We start from the raw sequence: 18,190 nt of genomic DNA, 5'->3' as shown, positions 1-18,190 counted from the left end.
AAAAAACAATTATCATATTTTTTCTTCTGGCAATTGAGGTTCCAATGGTGTAAATGCTTTACCCCGAGCTCTCATACTCTGATGGTGCATTGTCTTTGAGTTGTGCGCCTTTTGGCGTCATCTGGTCCAACACGATGTGAGACTGGGCTCAACTTTAAGGACAGTGCATACATTATCAGAGTTATGTTTTTTGTTTGCATTACGACTGCAGGTATTGTGGTCAATGCAAACATGACTCCTTGTAAAAAAAGGTGTCAGTTTTGTTGCCAGATAAAAGAGTAAAAAAAACAATTATCAATTATCTTAAAGAGTCTTGTTCACGAGTTCCTTCTATGGTGGTTCGGCCCCTTCTGTGATGTAACATTTGGTAATTATTTAACAGTTTTGTGACAATCGTTTTAAGGACGCTCTCTATATAAAACCATGAACAATCGTGATGACACCGCTGCCAGGCGGCATGGTCGTTGCTCCGATGGCCTCGCACTTTGCCCACATCACGAGTCGGGAGAGAGGCCAGAACATTTTTTTTTTCAACGGGTACAAAATCCTGACTTTTTCAAATAATTCGGGACTGAATTTCTGAGACCAGGAACGACTCCCCCATGTTTGGGCAGCTTCGCTATAACTGGCAACGCACGGTGCGAAAGAAGTTCAACGTAAACTATATACAAAAGCTGCCAATGGAAAATGAACCGGCCTCATCATGGGTTGAGTATAGTACATCGACAAAATGTAACATTTGTAGAAGGGGCATGATTGCGGTAGAGTGCTTTCAACATTCAGCCGGTGAAATGGTAACTTGATGATGATTTTTTACGTGCAGCCTAAGTGAGGTCGGTCCTGTCTGCGTAGTGGAGCGCGCACTCGGGTACGAGGATCTGGACGTGCACAGCATTGAGACGATTCTATGTACGAGCTGAGCACGCACCTCTCAGAGCTATCCGTGGGAAGTGTGCGTGTGGCTATGTGTGCGTGTGTGTGCCCTCCTGTTTAGCTCTCTTTAACGTATTTTCGTCAAGTCAATTTGAGCTCGGCTCAATTGCTGAAGAAGCTCGCAGCACGCGGGGTGAAACGTCGGACATGATGCCGAACAAAACGCGGTACAACCCGAAGACGCATCGTGGTTGCTGAAATTTTAAGGCCGCTTAATACACTCAGGCGCCCTGTGAATATTGTCCATCTGCACTTGGCTTTGAATCGACATAAACAATGCATAAACGTTTCGATTTAAAGCTTTCTTGACTGCAGGGATTCATCTTCTTGGTTCTTTCGGTAAAGTCACGTAGAAGGAAAATAATAAAATAATAAAAATAAAACATAATAAAATAATTCTCACGACGTTTCGGCCACAACGCAAGCAGCCGTCTTCAGGTGGAGAACAGGTCTGTCGAGAAGGCAGAGTCTGCCTGAAGGTGGAGAACAGGTCTGTCGAGAAGGCAGACTCTGCCTTCTCGACAGACCTGTTCTCCACCTGAAGACGGCTGCTTGCGTTGTGGCCGAAACGTCGTGAGAATTATTTTATTATGTTTTATTTTTATTATTTTATTATTTTCCTTCTACGTGACTTTACCGAAAGAACCAAGAAGATAAAGCATAAACGTTAAAGGACGCGTAGCGAGAGAGCGACCGTACAAACGACACACCGTGGGGGAAGACAAATGCTTTGAAGCCAGCTTCAATACATTGGCAAACGAACAAACAAATGCTTAAATAATAACAACAACAACAATATAGGGATGGAGGGGGAGTGTTATGGCCGGGATCGTCAGAAGTAGTCGCGAATTCCGGCCTCGTCACCGACGTAGGAGAGGTTGAAGCGACCCAGCTTGGACATGCGGTGCATCTCCATGTCGCTGTAGCGCCACACCTCCGACGCACGCTCAGACTGAAGCGGGAAGGGAAAAGCAGAGGCGTGAAATCGCGAAATGCAGCACCCAGGCACGTGGCGACTTACGCTGAATACTAACTCTGCAGCGGCGGTCCATATGTATTGTGACCCCCCCCCACCACACAAATTATTGACCACTAACATTTTTGTTGGTTCCTTTGGATATTTATTTCTGTCTTAAATAAAGCTTACTTAAAAAAAACAAGTTTTAGAGAGTTAAATCGGGGTTACAAGACATCTGGACCACCCTGTACAACAAGCACTGTAGCTGGTAAATTATACTCTTAGTTCTTTCGGTAAAGTCACGTAGGTAAAAAATAAAATCAATAATTTCATTTTTTACCTACGTGACTTTACCGAAAGAACTAAGAGTATGAATCCTTGCAGTCACGAAAGCTTCAAATCTAGAACTGGTAAATGATCTTAGTTACATAATTGAACACATCAGCCGCGATTGGCATTCCAGACCAACGGTATCAAGCGGCGTGTGTTTAAACGATAATTCTCGGCGCTGTCTGGAAGCCAATAGGCTGATGAACGAATTGCTTGTTATTATTGACTCGATGCACCGCAAGCGAAGCGTCGTGAGTTCGTGTATCGGGGCAGTTTTGCCGCCCGCGGAAGGTCGATAGAGCGACATCCAGAGATTCGTTTTTGGGCGACTCTCCAACTTAAGGGAGTTGGCAACGCCCAAGCGCCGCGACCCGAGTCGCAGGCTTGTTCCCCGACTCAAGCGAGCCGGCTCAATGCCACGCTCGGCTCGAGCCGGCTCAATGTCACCGCTCCCAGTCAGCCGCGTTCGGCAAATTCCACGTGTCCGAGATGCTCGCTCGTGCGTCTTAGGGGCCGTCCGTAAATGACGTCACGCGATTTTGGACGATTTTTGACTCCCCCCCCCCCCCACCTCGTCACACGTCGTCACAAAAAGTCAGACCCCCCCCCCCTCGAATATGACGTCACAAAGCTCTGCCCCCTCCCCCAAAAGCATATTTGTATTTTGAAAATAAAACATGCTTCAACTCGCTTGAGGCTATTGTCATTGTAGTGCGTGTTTAATGTGGCGCTGCACTCTGACGTTGTCGGAGCAAACATTGATTAAAAAAGTCAATTTAATTAAGTAAAACGTGTTGACTATATTTATTTAAAGTTACGCATGTTGATGTGACGTCGCATTTCTCACCCCCCCCCCCCCTTCGTCACACATCGTCACAAATGTCTGACCCCCCCCTCCCCCCCCCTAGGTGCGTGACGTCATATATGGACGGCCCCTTATCAAACAAATCGGCCGATGCGGCTCGAGGCGATTCCGTCAAAACGTGGAGGCGGCCTTCGCGTGTGCCCGAGCCATTGCGACGCACCGACGTGCTGCTGATCTGCTGCTGCAGGGCGAGTTTGACGCGGCTCCCAGCGCTCCCGCATCTCGCCCGGCCACGACGAGCCCCAGGTGGTGCTGGCGGGAGGTCGGCGTAGGGAGAAAGCTGCACCCTGCTGGGCACGAGTCTCCGAGCACGTGCCCTCCTCCTCCTGTACACAGCAGAGGTCGCACACGGGTTTTGATTCCTTACCCGTACCCAGCCGCACCAGGGTCGCAAATGGGTACCCGTACCCGGCTGGGTACGGGTACCCATTTGCGGCTGGGTACGGGTAGCCGTTCCCTACCCGTACCCTACCCGAAATGAGTGACAAACGGCTACTCAGCAGTGACTCACGGCCTACCCGTACCCGTACCCGGCCGCACCAGGGTCGCAAACGGGTACCCGTACCCGTACCCGACCGGGTACGGGTAGCCGGGTATCGGGTAGGGTACGGGTATCGGGTACCCGGTTGCGACCTCTGTCCTGTACACAGACCCCCCCCCCCCCGTCCCCGTGCAGACACAAAGACAAAGCTCCCCCGTGTAGCCTTAACAGACTGTAGGGGCAAGTGCTGTTAGCGAGCACCTATGAAGGCCGGAACGGTACACGAGGGGGTGGGTGGCTAACACCACGCCCGGCCGCCTTTGTATCCCCACCAGTCGCGATGTTTACACATGACACCAGGTACTCATTTGAGGCTGAGTCGACCTAGGGGAGGCACAGGACCGGTTCAGATAATCGTCACTGGTGTTGGCCGTGAGCGGGAATCGAACCCGGGTCGCCAGGTTCGAAGCGCAGCGCGCCAACCGCTACACAGAAACACACACACACACAGCAGGGAGATATTCAGAGTTGTGGGAAGAATGTGGTTTGAATGGGTCCCCTGGTGTAAGGATTTTGTGCTGCCTTGCCACAAGCTTGATAAACGCGGACTTACATCAACAAATGATTATTTATTTATTCATATTTAGTGACTTGCTTACATTTTTCTCTATTTTGCACTCCGATCGTTGATTGTGTTGTTTGCTGTTTTAACTTTGATGACCCCGCCGTGTCCATACTGGACATCTGTAGGGGAAAAAAATTTGCTTCGCAGCTAATCGGATTCCTCCTGCTGCAGTTTAAGATAAAATAAATTCTGATTCTGAAATGGGCCCCCCTCCCCTGCCCCCCCCTGTCTAATTCCCACACTATTTTTGTGGCCCCAGTGGACCCCCTCCGGCCGGTGGGCTTCGGTGCAGTCGCACCGCCTGCACACCCGGAACGTCGGACAGTCGTGTGCTGTGGGGCAACGTGTGGGGTACATCCTCCTCTTCCAAGACGTCTGGCCCCCATGGAAGAGTAGGCCAAATACCCCGCTACACAGCTCCCTGTAGTGGAGGCCCTTCCGCCAGCAGTGGAGCGCAAGCAATTGGTTGCAGCAATTCATTGCAGCAACTCGTTGCAGCAATTCGTTGCAGCAATTCGTTGCAGTGTTCTACCTTTATTACAACCCCTTTTTTCTTTTCAATACTCCTAGAACAGGGGTTGGCTACCCGCGGCTCCGAAGCTGCATGGTGCTCTTTAAGGACTCTCTGTGCGGCGTTACTTATTAAGGACCCACCGTGTCGTATTCACCATACTCTGCATCGCGGGTCTTGAAACGCTGAGTTTCTTAACCTTCTTCGTCCTAGCGTTGTTCCCGCTGTGGCGCAGGGTCCGCTTTTCGGCATTGTCTTCTCCATTTGGCTCGGTCCAGGGCATCTTCAGGGGATGCGTTGACCGTCTTCATGTCTTCCTTTATTCGGTCCATCCATCGCTTCTTCGGACGTCCGCGTGGACGGCGGCCCTCTGGCTCAATACGCAAGGCAGTCTTGGCCACTGATGACTAGTCACTTCGCATCACATGGCCGTACCACCGAAGCCTTGCCTCAAGCATCTTGTCCGCAATGGGGGCCACACCAAGTCGCTTCCGAACGTCTTCGTTCCTGACACGATCCCATCGAGTGAGCCCGAGGCTCCATCTGAGCATCCTCATCTCCATGGTGTGGAGAGCTGAGTTTCTTAACCGAATTCGGAAAAAAAAACAATTGCTTCTCTTGTTATTTTGGTTTCCGCCTCCCCCCCCCCCCCTTGTCCTGGAAGGCGTCGATGGTTGCTTGGACCAGCAAACGATTCAAAACAACGAAAAGATACTCCACATTTGTCAATAACTCTCGCTCAAAACAGAAAACAATAGCCTGATCTTCGTGCAGTGACTTCTTATCTCCGCTCTGGAGGAGGGGCATTGTTCGAAACGTCAGCCTGTTCTGCGTGTTTCTGTCTTAAGGCAGCTCTAATGACGGACGTGGTGGTTTGGTATAAAATGTGCTTGTGCGTCACTGCCAATGCAATTCATCGATCCGTTTTTTTACTAAAACTTCTCGCGGACTGATGACTGTTACAAAATGTGTGTCTGTCCGGTATGGTACGAGAAAACACCGGCTGTGGCTGTGGCTGCGTGTCCCGTGCCTGCCCTATGTCTGTCTACCGGCGACTCGGAAGACACTGAGCGAGGACTGAAGCCCTGGATATGATGACGCGATCTCGTGGTGGCCGCTCACTCACCCACACGCCTTCTTCACCATCCACACCATGGCGAGGAACAGGCAGCACAGGGTGACTGCCATCGCCACCATCACCAGGAGTGAGGCTGCAATTGCACAAGGCGTAATCATTTTTGAAATAAAGATCAAAATATATTCAATACTTTTGGCGTCCTCTGGTCTAACACCGTTTAGAGATTAGGCTCAAAAGAAAGCTGTCTCTGGTGTGGACCAATCAGTTTCAAGGACCATGCATATATTATCAGAGTATGTTTTTTGTTTGAATTCTGACCACAAGCATTGTGGTTAATGCAGACATGATTCCTTATAAAAGGTGTCAGTTTAGTGTTTTAACATCACAACACCTGTTTTATTGCCAGAAAAAAGGGGAAAACCTATTCTCATATTAAATACTGTTGGAGTATAATAATATAGTAATTTCAACTTGTAATACGCACCGTATTCGCTCGCTCTCGGAGAGAGAACGACTCAGAAGCTCGAGAAACAACAGGCAAGCAGGAAGGCAGTGGCCAGGCGGTGAGCCGGTAACAACAATTGCCAAAGCTCTGTGGTCCTCTACATATAAGATGCTTTCATCCAATTGGTGAGCGAGGACATTTGTATACCTGTCAACCCCTTATCAGTGCCCTACCTTATTACAGACCAATCCAGACCTTATTGGCCACCCCGTGCTCCTTATAAATCTCAACGTTCATCCTACAAAGTCCCATCATGAGGGAGAAACACAAACAAATAGACGCTTTTATTTGTGTTACCCGTATCGAAACGGCTGTACGCCTTATGGACCTGAAAACTCAATTTCCCCGTACAACAATACGGGGTAAACCGTGTGCGTTGACAGCTATGCATTCGGGAGGGAACTGGAGCACTCGGAGAATCCACACGTTGCGAGGGTTGGAAACACTGTCCACATACAGATGGAACAGATGGAGTCCACATTTGCAGTACTGGAATGCATTCTCCTAGCGAGGTCACGGGAAGGGAATTTTACAACATTTGTGTGATCCACAGTGCTGGTTTATCGGCGCGTGCCACCACCGCCCGCCATGTATGCACAGTACTGTGTCGTAGGACACGTAATGTTGGCCTACGACACAGAGGCCTTGGTGGGTTTTTTTTTTTTGGCCGGAGAAATTACACCCCGGTGACCTTTTCAATTTATAATCGTCTCCAAACGTCGTGGGAATTATTGGCGGTGGAAAAAATCGCCCTTTTACGATTCAATGCGTTGTCATGGTTTAGTGCAGGGGTGGGGAACCTTTTTTTCTGCCAAGGGCCATTTGGATATTTATAACATCATTCGCGGGCCATACAAAATTATCAACTTAAAAATTTGCCTTGTTATATTTGGTCAAACATTTAATTAACTCACTCCTAATGTGATGGCTGGAACTGCTTCTCTTTGGCGAGGCGTGTGATGTTAGCTGGTGTTGATGATGTTGCTGCTACTCGCAACTGCTTTTCCAGGTTTGCTCCTAGATTTATTGAATTTCGAGTCCCGCCTGCGGTTGCCTTTGCAGGACCAGACCAAATGATTTCGCGGGCCGTATAAGGCCTGCGAAATTCGGCCCGCGGGTCTTATAAGGCCCGCGGGCCGAATGTTCCCCACCCCTGGTTTAGGGTAATGGTTCGTTTTTAGAATCAATGTTTTTTTTCTTTCACATCGTGGTGTTGTAGCGGCCTCTAGTGGCTGGAGGGGGACACGTGAAACTATATTCTTTCTCACGCGATTAGATGCATGTCCCATATCGATATCAACCAATTGATGTGTAGTGGGCTCTACGGAGGCACGCACTTGCACTTGGAGGCAACACGTTTATTGAAAACCCCGAACAGGCTAACTACATAAACGTACACTGGTTAACTAGACCACGGCTGTGTAACTACATAACCGGGTCAGTCAGCGAACACACTGCCTGACCCACAATGCCGAGCGTAAAGACCGAAGATCGAAGAGACGTAGCACCGACAAGGTCCATTTCAGCAGACAGCCGCGATTGCTCTCGGGACTTCCCTTTTATGCTCCAGAGCACGTGGCCTCGCTCCGCCTTCGGCCACGCCCCCTTCTGGATCTCACCAGAAGGTTCTCGACCAAGCACCACATGTCCCTCAAGCCTCCCTTTGGGCCCCCTCGCTACCCTGTCCCGGTCACGTGCCCTCTCGGGTTCACCCAGACTGTCACGTCCTCACTTGCCCTCTCTCTGACCGTCACCAGAACCATGCCCCCTAGGGCCCGCTTCCATGCCATACCTACTCTGGTGCCAGAGAGTTGCTCAAGATGCGCAGTTCCACTTTTGTGACAGCAGCTAGCGCTAAACGCCATAGTGACTGCATTAACGTCACTACAGATGTATCCATCACACCCCGTGGTAATATGCCATCTTATACAATATAAAGTAGTTATTGTGCGAGTACAACTATTGGAATATTATTATTTGAACATTATCACCAGATTATATTTTATATACGGTAATATGCCCATGTCCGTGTACCACGCCGTTGCTATAAAACTTACGATCGTCACAATTGAAACCACCAAAGCCATAGGAGCATCTGAAAAGATGAACATCAGACCTTCAGTAACAAAACAGGGCTTTGATTCAATAGAATTAAATAGGCTTAAACATATTATTGGTTCTTTCGGTACAGTCACGTAGAAGGGAAACAATAAAATAATAAAAATATAAAACAATAAAATAATAAAAATATAAAACAATAAAATTCTCACGACGTTTCGACTGCAATAACAAGAAATCATCATCAGGTGTGAAATCCACAGCAAGAAAATTGATGTGGATCATCATCAGGTGTGAAATCCACAGACATATTCTTGCTGTGGATTTCACAACTGATGACGATTGCTTGTGTTGCAGTCGAAACGTCGTGAGAATTTTATTGTTAGATATTTTTTATTATTTTATTGTTTCCCTTCTACGTGACTTTACCGAAGGAACCAAGAATATGAATCCCTGCAGTCACGAAAGCTTTAAATAAAAAGCTTAAACATGTAACGCGCAATTCACTTTTGGAAGTCAGAGTTTAAAATGTGAAAAACAACACAGTAGCCTTGCACGTTGAAGACCCTGGGGCCATGGTCTTCGTTTTTAAGAAAGGTGGACCAGAGAGAGGGTGTGCTCCAACTCAAGATTCAGGAGGAACAACGCGGATTCCGTCAGGGTCCTTCGAAACGTGTCGAATAATGTAATATACATTTCCTCGAAATACATTCGTTTATAAGATCTCATTTTACAAACTCTCCGACACGAGTCTCGAGACTCAGCAGGGGGTCACGATGGAACGTACCTCGTGCAGCTTCCATTGTTCCGAAGGAAGTAACCACTGCCGCAGTCTACAAAGGCAGACACAGGCAACTGCTATGAGCGAACATATGAAAGCTTCAGAAACACCTTGCAAATGTAACTTTTGAATGAGCGGCGGAGCGCAGTTGGCAACGGGTCCTGGCTTCAAGGAAATAAATGGGGCCCCCCTATCCAATTCCTCCGTGCCCCCCCCCCCCCTCTCTCCCCTTCCCCACTTCGTAGCCTGGAACTTGGATCGTTCTGGCTTGTAAGTTGCCTGTGCAGTTGCACCGCCTGCACACGGAATAGCTAGGCAATCGAACAAAGATGCTTACAGCATCGCGCGCTTTCAGATGCGCTTCTGAGGCCGTCTGGAACGCTCTTTCCTTCCGATATTAGGAAGCCACTGGAGCTATGCACTTTTAAATAATCTAGATTGAAAACTCATTTCTTTAGAACTGTTCTTTGTGTTTAGTCTGTCCTTTCCCGCACCTCCGATTAACACGGTTGGCTACGTACGGCGCAACATAATTTCAACCCCCACAAGTGCAAAAGCCAGAATGTAAATCACGTGTTTGTGTTTTACTAATATTACTACGACTATATAGGTGCGTGTTGTACGACTCTCAGAGGGTTGCACTGCATGTTGTTTAGCACGATGTCAGACGTTTCGCTCCACCTGCTGAAGGCTTCGCACGTAGCGAAACAATGGACAACGTGCCGAACAAATTAGTAAAACATTTTTTTTTACCAGGCAAGGCTGACTGAGCTAAGTAGCTCTTTTTCAGAAGCGACCTGTCCACAACTGATATCTCAACGAAGTGGCCTATGATGTGCAAATGTACAGCAGCCAAACACTCTAAACGCATGTTAATTCAAAATATAGAGGGAAAAAACCAAAGGACCCGGAGAAAAATCCACGTGACCACGGGGAGAACACGCAAACTCCAAACACAGCAGGCGTCAGGGTCAGGATCGAACCCACGACCTCCTGTATACCTGGCGAGGTAGTTAACATCTCGCCACCGTGGCGCCCCCCCCCTCCCACCCCCCACGCAGTCCAACCCGAAAAGCGCATCGGGAGTGTTTGAGTTCATACCTCGGCAGGTCCGGTCCGTGTCCTTGAACTTAAAGTACCCCGTCTTACACGTGCACCTGACGAATCCGTCCGGGTCGGAGCACTCGCTGGTTTTTTCGTCGCACGCGTCACCGTCGCAGAGGCTCACCGCTGCTCTCACACGAAGGTGGGGTGGGGGGGGGGTAACGTCATCAAAAACAAAGATCCCCCGTATAACCTTAACAGACTGCTGGGGCAAGTGCTGTGAGCGAGCAGCACTTATGAAGGCCGGCACGGCACACGAGGTGGTGGGTGGCCGGCACCACGCCTACGGGGCAATGTTTTTGCACACCGCACCAGGTTACTCATTTGAGGCTGAGTCGACCTCGGGGAGGCCCAGGGACCGGTTCAGATAATCGTCACCGGTGTTAGTGGCCACGAGCGGGAATCTAACTCGGGTCCGCCGGGTTCGTAGCGGCGGCGTGGCGCTCACCGCCACCACCACCGCCGGTTTCCAGCGATCGGTGCCGGCAAAATAAAAGAAAAAAACCCACGAACGCAAAACGTGTGGCGGCGTCGGCCGCTCGCGGGCGCGAGAACTTGGGACGCTGCCCCTCCTTGCCTTCGTACGACAGCCCGTGCCGAACCACGAAGGAGCAGACGGGGGAGGCGCTCGTCCCGCCGCGGCAGGCGTTCACGAAGCCGTTGATCCTCGCCGCGACGCCCTGGCTCGTTGCCGCCGAGTACGCGCCGAAGAGGTTGGACACGCGCACCGTCGCGCCGTCGGGCCTTCGTTCGTGGCGCGCACACGCGACAGTCAAGGTGACATTGTTGCAAGCGCTTTTGCGCGCGTCTCCTCTGTGCTCAAAGGAGCCCGAGTGTGTTCTCCTGGTTGCGTTCCTGAAGAACGCCGTAAAGCACAGTCCGCATCTAGAAGCATCCAGCAGCATCCCGCCTTGTGTGATGCTACGCCGATGCAGCCGTGCGACCGCTTATTCCCACTCGCGCGACGCAGTTTTCTGTTCACTCAATCGCGTTATATCCAATTCGCATTCGCGTTATATATAAAAAAAGATGTGTTCTCGGATAGATTCATCGCGTTATGTCCAATTCGCGTTCTGAAAACACGCGTTATAAGAGAACAGACTGTACTTTATGTGACAGTGCTCAAGTCCGTTGGTGGTACCTAAGCCGGTGGTGGAAATTATACATTTCTATGGCAGGGGCACGTGTATACGTAGAGTAGTGTTGTTGAATATGTTAGCGGTATTGTATGTGTATGTGTCACGCGGCTTTCATAGGTGCTACTCGCTAACAGCACTTGCCCCAACCGTCTGTTAAGGCTATACGGGGGATCTTTGTATTTGCAGTAGTGTAAATGCAATGAATAAAATATAATGGTAAAAGTGAACTATTGTATTTTTCTGTGGCTGAATTAAGCCACAGAGACACAATTTAAATAAAATGCCACGTGTTATTTAGTTATAGAATATGCACGAATATAATGTTTGCGTATTGCTTACCTTGTGATATTAATAACTGATTTAACAAAATGATGGAGGTCCTTGAACGATTCATTGAGCTGTGATATGTGAACAACATCCCATGCAAGAATTAGCCAGAGCCGAAAATATATGAATCAATATCTTTCATTAATACAGCAACATTTAATCACGAGAAGCTAAGACTGCGAGAATTCTGAACTCTGCATCAAAACAATTATTTTTTAAAAAGTCAATTCCAAAATTACAATCTATTGTGCGAGTTTGCAAAGCCATGTGCATTTTTTTTCACGAAATCAAGCTTACCACTCTGACAAGTTGCAGGAGGGTTCGTTTGTTGGGAAAAGTCGTGCCGTTGTTGAAGCCCCTTTCGAACAATGCCCGTCTCGTGTGCATAATGCCAGGAAACACCTTCACTGCAACACAATGATGCATTTTCACGTTCTTTTTTCATTCACATCGGCACGCGCTCCGCCGAGTCTCCCGATTAAGTCCCCCGCATCGCGCAGGCCACTGCCGCTCGCTACCCGCCCGGCGCACTCACCTTGCACGCAGCCCCCGCCTGCGCTGTCATCGTAACCCGGAGGGCACTTGCACGCGAACGACCCCGGCGCGTTGGAGCAGGAGGCGGACGGTGGGGGGCACGGGTTCTTCGAGCACTCGTCGACGTCTGCAAAAAAAAAACGCGCGTACGTGCGTGCGTACGTACGTACGTTGGACTTTTAAAATTGTATTTAAAGCTTTCGTGACTGCAGGTATTCATATTCTTGGTTCTTTCGGTAAAGTCACGTAGAAGGGAAACGATAAAATAGAAATAAAAATATAAAACAATAAAATTTATTGAAAATAAAAATATAAAACAATAACATTTATTGAAATAAAAATATAAAACAATAACATTTATTGAAATAAAAATATAAAACAATAAAATGTATTGAAAATAAAAATATAAAACAATAACATTTATTGAAATAAAAATATAAAACAATAACATTTATTGAAATAAAAATATAAAACAATAAAATGTATTGAAATAAAAATATAAAAGAATAAAATGTATTGAAATAAGCTTTAAATAAAGAATAAAATGTATTGTTTTATATTTTTATTATTTCTTTGTTTCCCTTCTACGTGACTTTACCGAAAGAACCGAGAATACGTTGGACTTGTTTTGCACACCGCACGTGGCCGAGCGTGCTCATCGGAGGTGCACGGCGCTTGATCGTTTAACCGCGTCGTACAACTCGCTCGGTGGCTATTCCGCCCATGCGTATGCGCGATGGGCGGCAGCAGCAGCAATGTGGCTCGGAGAGTTACGCTCCCACCCAGATGTGGAGGTCTGCCAGCCACGACGAGAGAGAGAGAGGGATTTTTGCTGTTCCTCCTCCTTCGTTAAAAGGAGCGCAGGCTACGATGGGTTTACGCTGTGGTCCACAGTTTGGGTTGCATGGCCACAGTCGCACTGCAGTGGCTTGTCTTTAATGTATCTTTAATGTACGTTTCTTTTTGTGTCGCTGTGTATCTCTGTGTGTCTCTATGGGTTTAATGTATGGTCCATAATTTGAGTTGCACGGCCACAGTCGTTTTACCGTGGCTTGTATCTTTAATTTTCCAGGAGATAATAATAACAACGTTTATTTGTAAGGCGATGTGCGCAGCGGGCCTGTTGATGTTCTGACGCGGTTGATGAGGATGAATGTCAGAGCCAGGAGTTGCGATTTTTTTCGTGTGGAAATGATGGTGGTAGTACTGGCAACACCGGTTACACCTCTTTGTAAAATTTACTGCTGGATAGAGGCCTCCCCACGGCCGAGTCAGTGACCCTAGGCTTCGCCACGCTGGGTCAGTGAGGGTTGGTGAAGGTGGTGGAGACCCAAGGACCGTGTTGGAATGTCGCTCGCAATGGATGGGAATTGAACTCGGGTCGCCGGGTTCACAGCGCACTGTGCCACTGCTCCCTATAGGTAACAATACGAATGTCGGAGAGTGTCCTTTGAGCAAGAAAGTCTCAGGATTGTCTTTTCGGAGGAATTTGCTACATTGGGATATTTGGTAAATCCCATTTATAGTGGTTTGAGTTTGGCTGGCGTTGAATCCACGACTCACTCTACATACCCTCTCAAGCTTATTGCGGTGGGCAGGTGATACCGGGCATCTCTGCCATAGGACTGTGGAAATTCACCAATGGCTCAGGACTGCCAAGGGAAATTTGCAAAAGGTCCCCGCTTTAATAGGAATACATTGGCGTGTCCCTCAGTCCAATTCTATAATGTTACATTGGCCTATTTACCCATAATTTAAACCAATACGATAAATTAATTGTTTTCCACGTAGAGTTTGATACCCGATGTCTGATTATTGACAACTATTTTCATGCATCAATTCTTCTCAATGAACACGCTCTTTTGCTAAAATCATGGCAACTGTAAATCAATCAAAATACGCAAGTGCTACATCTCTCTTGCTTTGAGGAAGGGCCACTGGGTAGAAAAATCACGACGTTTCGGTCGCGACACAAGCGTCCGTCATCAGGACGCTTGTGTTGTGACCGAAACATCCGTGTTTATTTATTAATTATTTTTTCTATCTACATGACTTTACCGAAAGAACCAGAGAGGATGAAAGGCAACTGCTTGACCCGTTAACCCAAAATTTCGTTATTTTCTGCAGCGGTGTTAGGGAAGATGAGGGGATGAGATGTTTTATGGCTGCACTCGCCTGGCTTGTCAACACGAGGCTAAGAGAAATAAAAAAAACACTCGGATGCGAACGATAGTACCTTCGCTGCAATCAATGCCAGACCAGCCGTCTTCACATTGGCAGGTCACACTGCCATTGTTCTTACGACATGTCCCTCCGTTCTTGCAGTTGTGTTGTGAGCAGGGACCTACAGGGAATTTAATAATAATAACGATGTTCCCAATAATTTACCCAGTCATCTTTCACTTCCTCTGCAATCCGTGTGTCAGTCTTTGTGTCCCTTCATGCAATTCCAAGCGTGCATCTCTCCGCGCCTCTGTGCACACTTGTCATCTCTTATTCACCTTGTTTGGGGTGCCACGGTGGCGAGATGTTAACGACCTCGCCTGGTACGCAGGAGGTCGTGGATTCGATCCCGACCCGCGGAAGCCTGTATATTTAGAGTTTGCATGTTCTCCCCGTAGTCACGCGCGATTGTTCTCCGGGTCCTCCGGTTTTCCCCTCCACATTTAGAAACATGCGTTGAGAGCCTTTGACTGCTATATACACTTTCACATGACAAGCCATGATTTGTGGCCAGGTGGCTTCTGAAAAAGAGCGGTATAGCTCAAGTGCGCCTTACCTGCTAACGTGAAAACAGTTGAACACCTCGTGGCGAATGGCGGCTGTTGAAAATTCTGTTGCATCACAGGACCATGAGAGATGGTGACGGCTTGATTAATGATGATGATCATCATCATTATTTACCCAGCAAAGTGTCACCGCTCAGTCTCTTTTTCAGGAGGGACCTGCATGAGAATGTTTTGCCAATTCCATGAGCGAGTCCTGGGGCACGCGCGAGGAAACGAGAGTGCCCAGAGAAACCCCCACGCTTAGAACGGGGTGACACGCAACACGACCACCTCCTGACCACTTCATAGTCCCATCCCGACATCACCCTGGCAATTCCCGATTGTCACAAATGTTAGCACAAACAGGTTTAAAACCTATGGGAACCTCATTTGCCAGTAAAAAATATGATAATTGGTTCTTTACCCTTCTATCTGGCAACAAAACTGACACCTTTTTACAAGGAGTCATGTTTGCATAGACCGCAATACCTGCAGTCATAATACAAACAAAAGAACATAACTCTGATAGTGCACATTATCAGAGTTATGTTCTTTTGTTTGCATTATGACTGTAGGTATTGCGGTCTATGCAAACATGACTCCTTGTAAAAAGGTGTCAGTTTTGTTGCCAGATAGAAGGGTAAAGAACCAATTATCAGGTTTAAAACCTGATAAGCTTCTGAGATCTGGTGAATTTAGGGTGTTTATTTCTTTCCGTTGGCAATTAAAATGTAAAATTTTAAACACACCGGGTGAATTGCAATTGGCAAATCAAGTTAACGGATTGTGATAGAGCAACAACTCTCTTTTCGACCTGCACCGTGAAGCGATTACTCGGCGTTTACACGGCGGGAGTGACTCGTTAAGGACGCTCACCTGGTGACGTGGCCATTGACAGGTGCGTTGGAGGGGCAGTTGCGTTGTTTGTGGGTGGCGCACGCGTGGCTGCGACGGTCGAATCTGTTACCGCAGTCGTTTCACTCGACCCAGAACTTTTACTGGGCTCGCTGCTGACATGTTGAGCAGACGTAGCCGTCGAAGTTGCTCCATCTCCCAGTGTTGTTTGTGGGTCCCTCGTTGTCCCAATCGTGGGCGCGGTTCTGGTGGCGTCACTCGAAGCGGTATTGGTGACAATAATCTGCGTTGATGCCGAACTGGGAAAAACTTGGCCGGGAGAGGTCTCGTGTGTCGTGGAAGCAGCTTGTGAGGGATTCACGCTCTTGGCTGTGGAATCGGTGGCAGCCGTCCTACTCAAATAACCCCACGTGCTCGCAGCTGTCCCACGGTGGAAAGGAGGCACGGATGTGCCTCTGTCTTCACCGCGCACATCTGCTTCCGTCATTGTAGCCAACGTGGTTGACGCAGTCGTGGAGCGACTCGAATTGGCTGACGCGGTCTCCCGCACTTCGTTCGTGACTCTCCAAATGAGGCTTGGGTTGTCCGTGGTGGGTCGGGAGAACTTTTCGTGACTTGATGAAGTTGTTAAAGTAGCAGAAATGTTTCCGTGGCTCCCCGGGTCTGTCTCTTTGTGAGTCTGTGGCTGTGTCGATGTGTAATGATCTCTGGCGTCGACAGACACATTCTGCTGCCACCACGTGTCTACAGCTGATGTAGATTTTGCGACACTGGTTGAGTCAACATCCTTTACACTTTGTTGTGTTGGTGTCGTGCCAGTCGGTAAGCCAAGAGGCCCGTGCGTGACAAACAGCTCTTTCTCATTTGACGCTGTAGATGTTGTTTCAGTCATTTCTGTCATCATCGCAGTTTTATTGTACGAGTGTGAGTGGCTTCCATACAGCGCAGTCGTGATTACTGGAATCGCAGTTTTTTCCAAATTTGCTTCGGACGTAATCGCTGCAGGAGTCACGGTCAATCTGTGACCCCCGCCACCGTCCGGTGTCCTGGTGATCTTCTGCAACACCACCAACGCACCGCGACTCGTGGCCTCCGTTCCACCCGAAGTCGTGGGCGGTTGCACGTCCCTGGACAGCGTGGCGATGGTCACGGCGGGGCTCTGCTCACCCTCTGAATGCCGAGTCGGATCCCGACCGAAAGCGATCGTTCGGCCTCTCACAGTATCCACGGTTTCGGTCGGAGAGTACGACGCGGAGAGACGAGCCCTCTCAGAGGCGCGCGTACTGGCCGCAGGTGAACGGGGCAAAGCGGCCGCGCTCGGAGTGGCGGAGGCGGAAACGGTCGCGTTGCTCTCGGTCAAAGGCGGAGCAGCGGACACGTCGGTTGCAGACGTGGGGGTACCGTTGGAAATTTCCCTCGGAGTTGAATGCGGCAGCAACGGCGACCCCGCTGATCCAGTTGCGCTCGATAGGGCACCGAGGGTGGATGCGTCATTCGAAGATTCGCTCGCGTCCGTTTGTGAAACGTCAGCGGGCTTGCTGCGTTGCCGCGTACCGGAGGCTTCGCTCGTTTGACTTTTCCCCAGCACAGTCACTTCGGTGATCGTTGCTCCGGTCGTAAAAGTCGTCGGTGTGGAAGCCTCTCTTTGTTCTGACGAAGGCGCAATTTTCCTAGTAATGTGTTGGGCCGCGCCTGGACCTGTTAACGAAATTTAAGAGAAACGCTTAAAATAAATTGTAAAACACAACATTGTTTACCGCGCAGGATCTCACAATCCACCCTTCACTCACAGTAAAATGTATTGCTTTATCCCCCCCCCCCCCAATACAATCTAGGTACCGTTAAACTACATTCTAAGGGGGTGAAGTGTTAATAGACTCTTTTTTATTATTATTTTAAGCTTTGACAGTTGACCCGGAAAAACGCACATCCTATGCAGAACGACTCGTGTCAAAAGTTTCCTGTTTTCAAGTTCGGGCACGTTTGGCAGCCCCGATGTGAGACCTTGACACCACGTGATCTTTCGATGTAAAGCTTCTTTCGTGACTGCAGGGATTCATCTTCTTGGTTCTATCGGTAAAGTCACGTAGAATGGAAATAATAAAATAATAAAAATAAAACATAATAAAATAATTCTCACGACGTTTCGGCCACAACGCAAGCAGCCGTCCTCAGGTGGAGAGCAGGTCTGTCGAGTAGACAGAGTAGACAGAGTCTGAAGACAGACCTGCTCTCCACCTGAGGACGGCTGCTTGCGTTGTGGCCGAAACGTCGTGATAATTATTTTATAATGTTTAATTTTTATTATTTTATTATTTCCATTCTACGTGACTTTACC

At 48.5% G+C, this 18,190-nt stretch overlaps 1 protein-coding gene across 1 annotated transcript; it reads right to left on the bottom strand.

The window, feature by feature from the left end:
- Nucleotides 1–1,557: 1,557 nt before the first annotated feature.
- Nucleotides 1,558–14,545, bottom strand: LOC144951841 (protein HEG homolog 1-like). The gene is made up of 11 exons (XM_078882213.1): nt 14,466–14,545; nt 12,231–12,356; nt 11,993–12,102; nt 11,708–11,766; nt 10,807–10,973; nt 10,227–10,355; nt 9,132–9,177; nt 8,344–8,381; nt 5,830–5,914; nt 3,247–3,412; nt 1,558–1,885 (listed from the first exon to the last, which is right to left on the bottom strand). The coding sequence occupies exons 3-11, from the start codon at nt 12,080–12,082 to the stop codon at nt 1,766–1,768; spliced, it is 900 nt and encodes a 299-aa protein (XP_078738339.1). The 5' UTR covers nt 12,083–12,102; nt 12,231–12,356; nt 14,466–14,545; the 3' UTR covers nt 1,558–1,765.
- Nucleotides 14,546–18,190: the final 3,645 nt, after the last annotated feature.

This window comes from Lampetra fluviatilis, chromosome 1, assembly GCF_964198595.1.
Source record: "Lampetra fluviatilis chromosome 1, kcLamFluv1.1, whole genome shotgun sequence".
NCBI lineage: Eukaryota > Metazoa > Chordata > Hyperoartia > Petromyzontiformes > Petromyzontidae > Lampetra > Lampetra fluviatilis.
Note: the sequence above shows the minus strand (reverse complement) of the source record. Positions and strands in the feature narration are given on the sequence as shown.

What these genes read in the sequence shown, in the direction of transcription:
- LOC144951841 (XM_078882213.1), bottom strand. Translation starts at nt 12,082, where the DNA reads ATGCACACGAGACGGGCATTGTTCGAAAGGGGCTTCAACAACGGCACG. An exon ending in GCACGGGCTGTCGTACGAAG is followed by an intron (nt 10,356 to 10,806) that starts GCAAGGAGGGGC and finishes GTGTGAGAGCAG; the next exon opens with CGGTGAGCCTCTGCGACGGT. An exon ending in ATGGTGAAGAAGGCGTGTGG is followed by an intron (nt 3,413 to 5,829) that starts GTGAGTGAGCGG and finishes TGCTGTGTACAG; the next exon opens with GAGGAGGAGGGCACGTGCTC.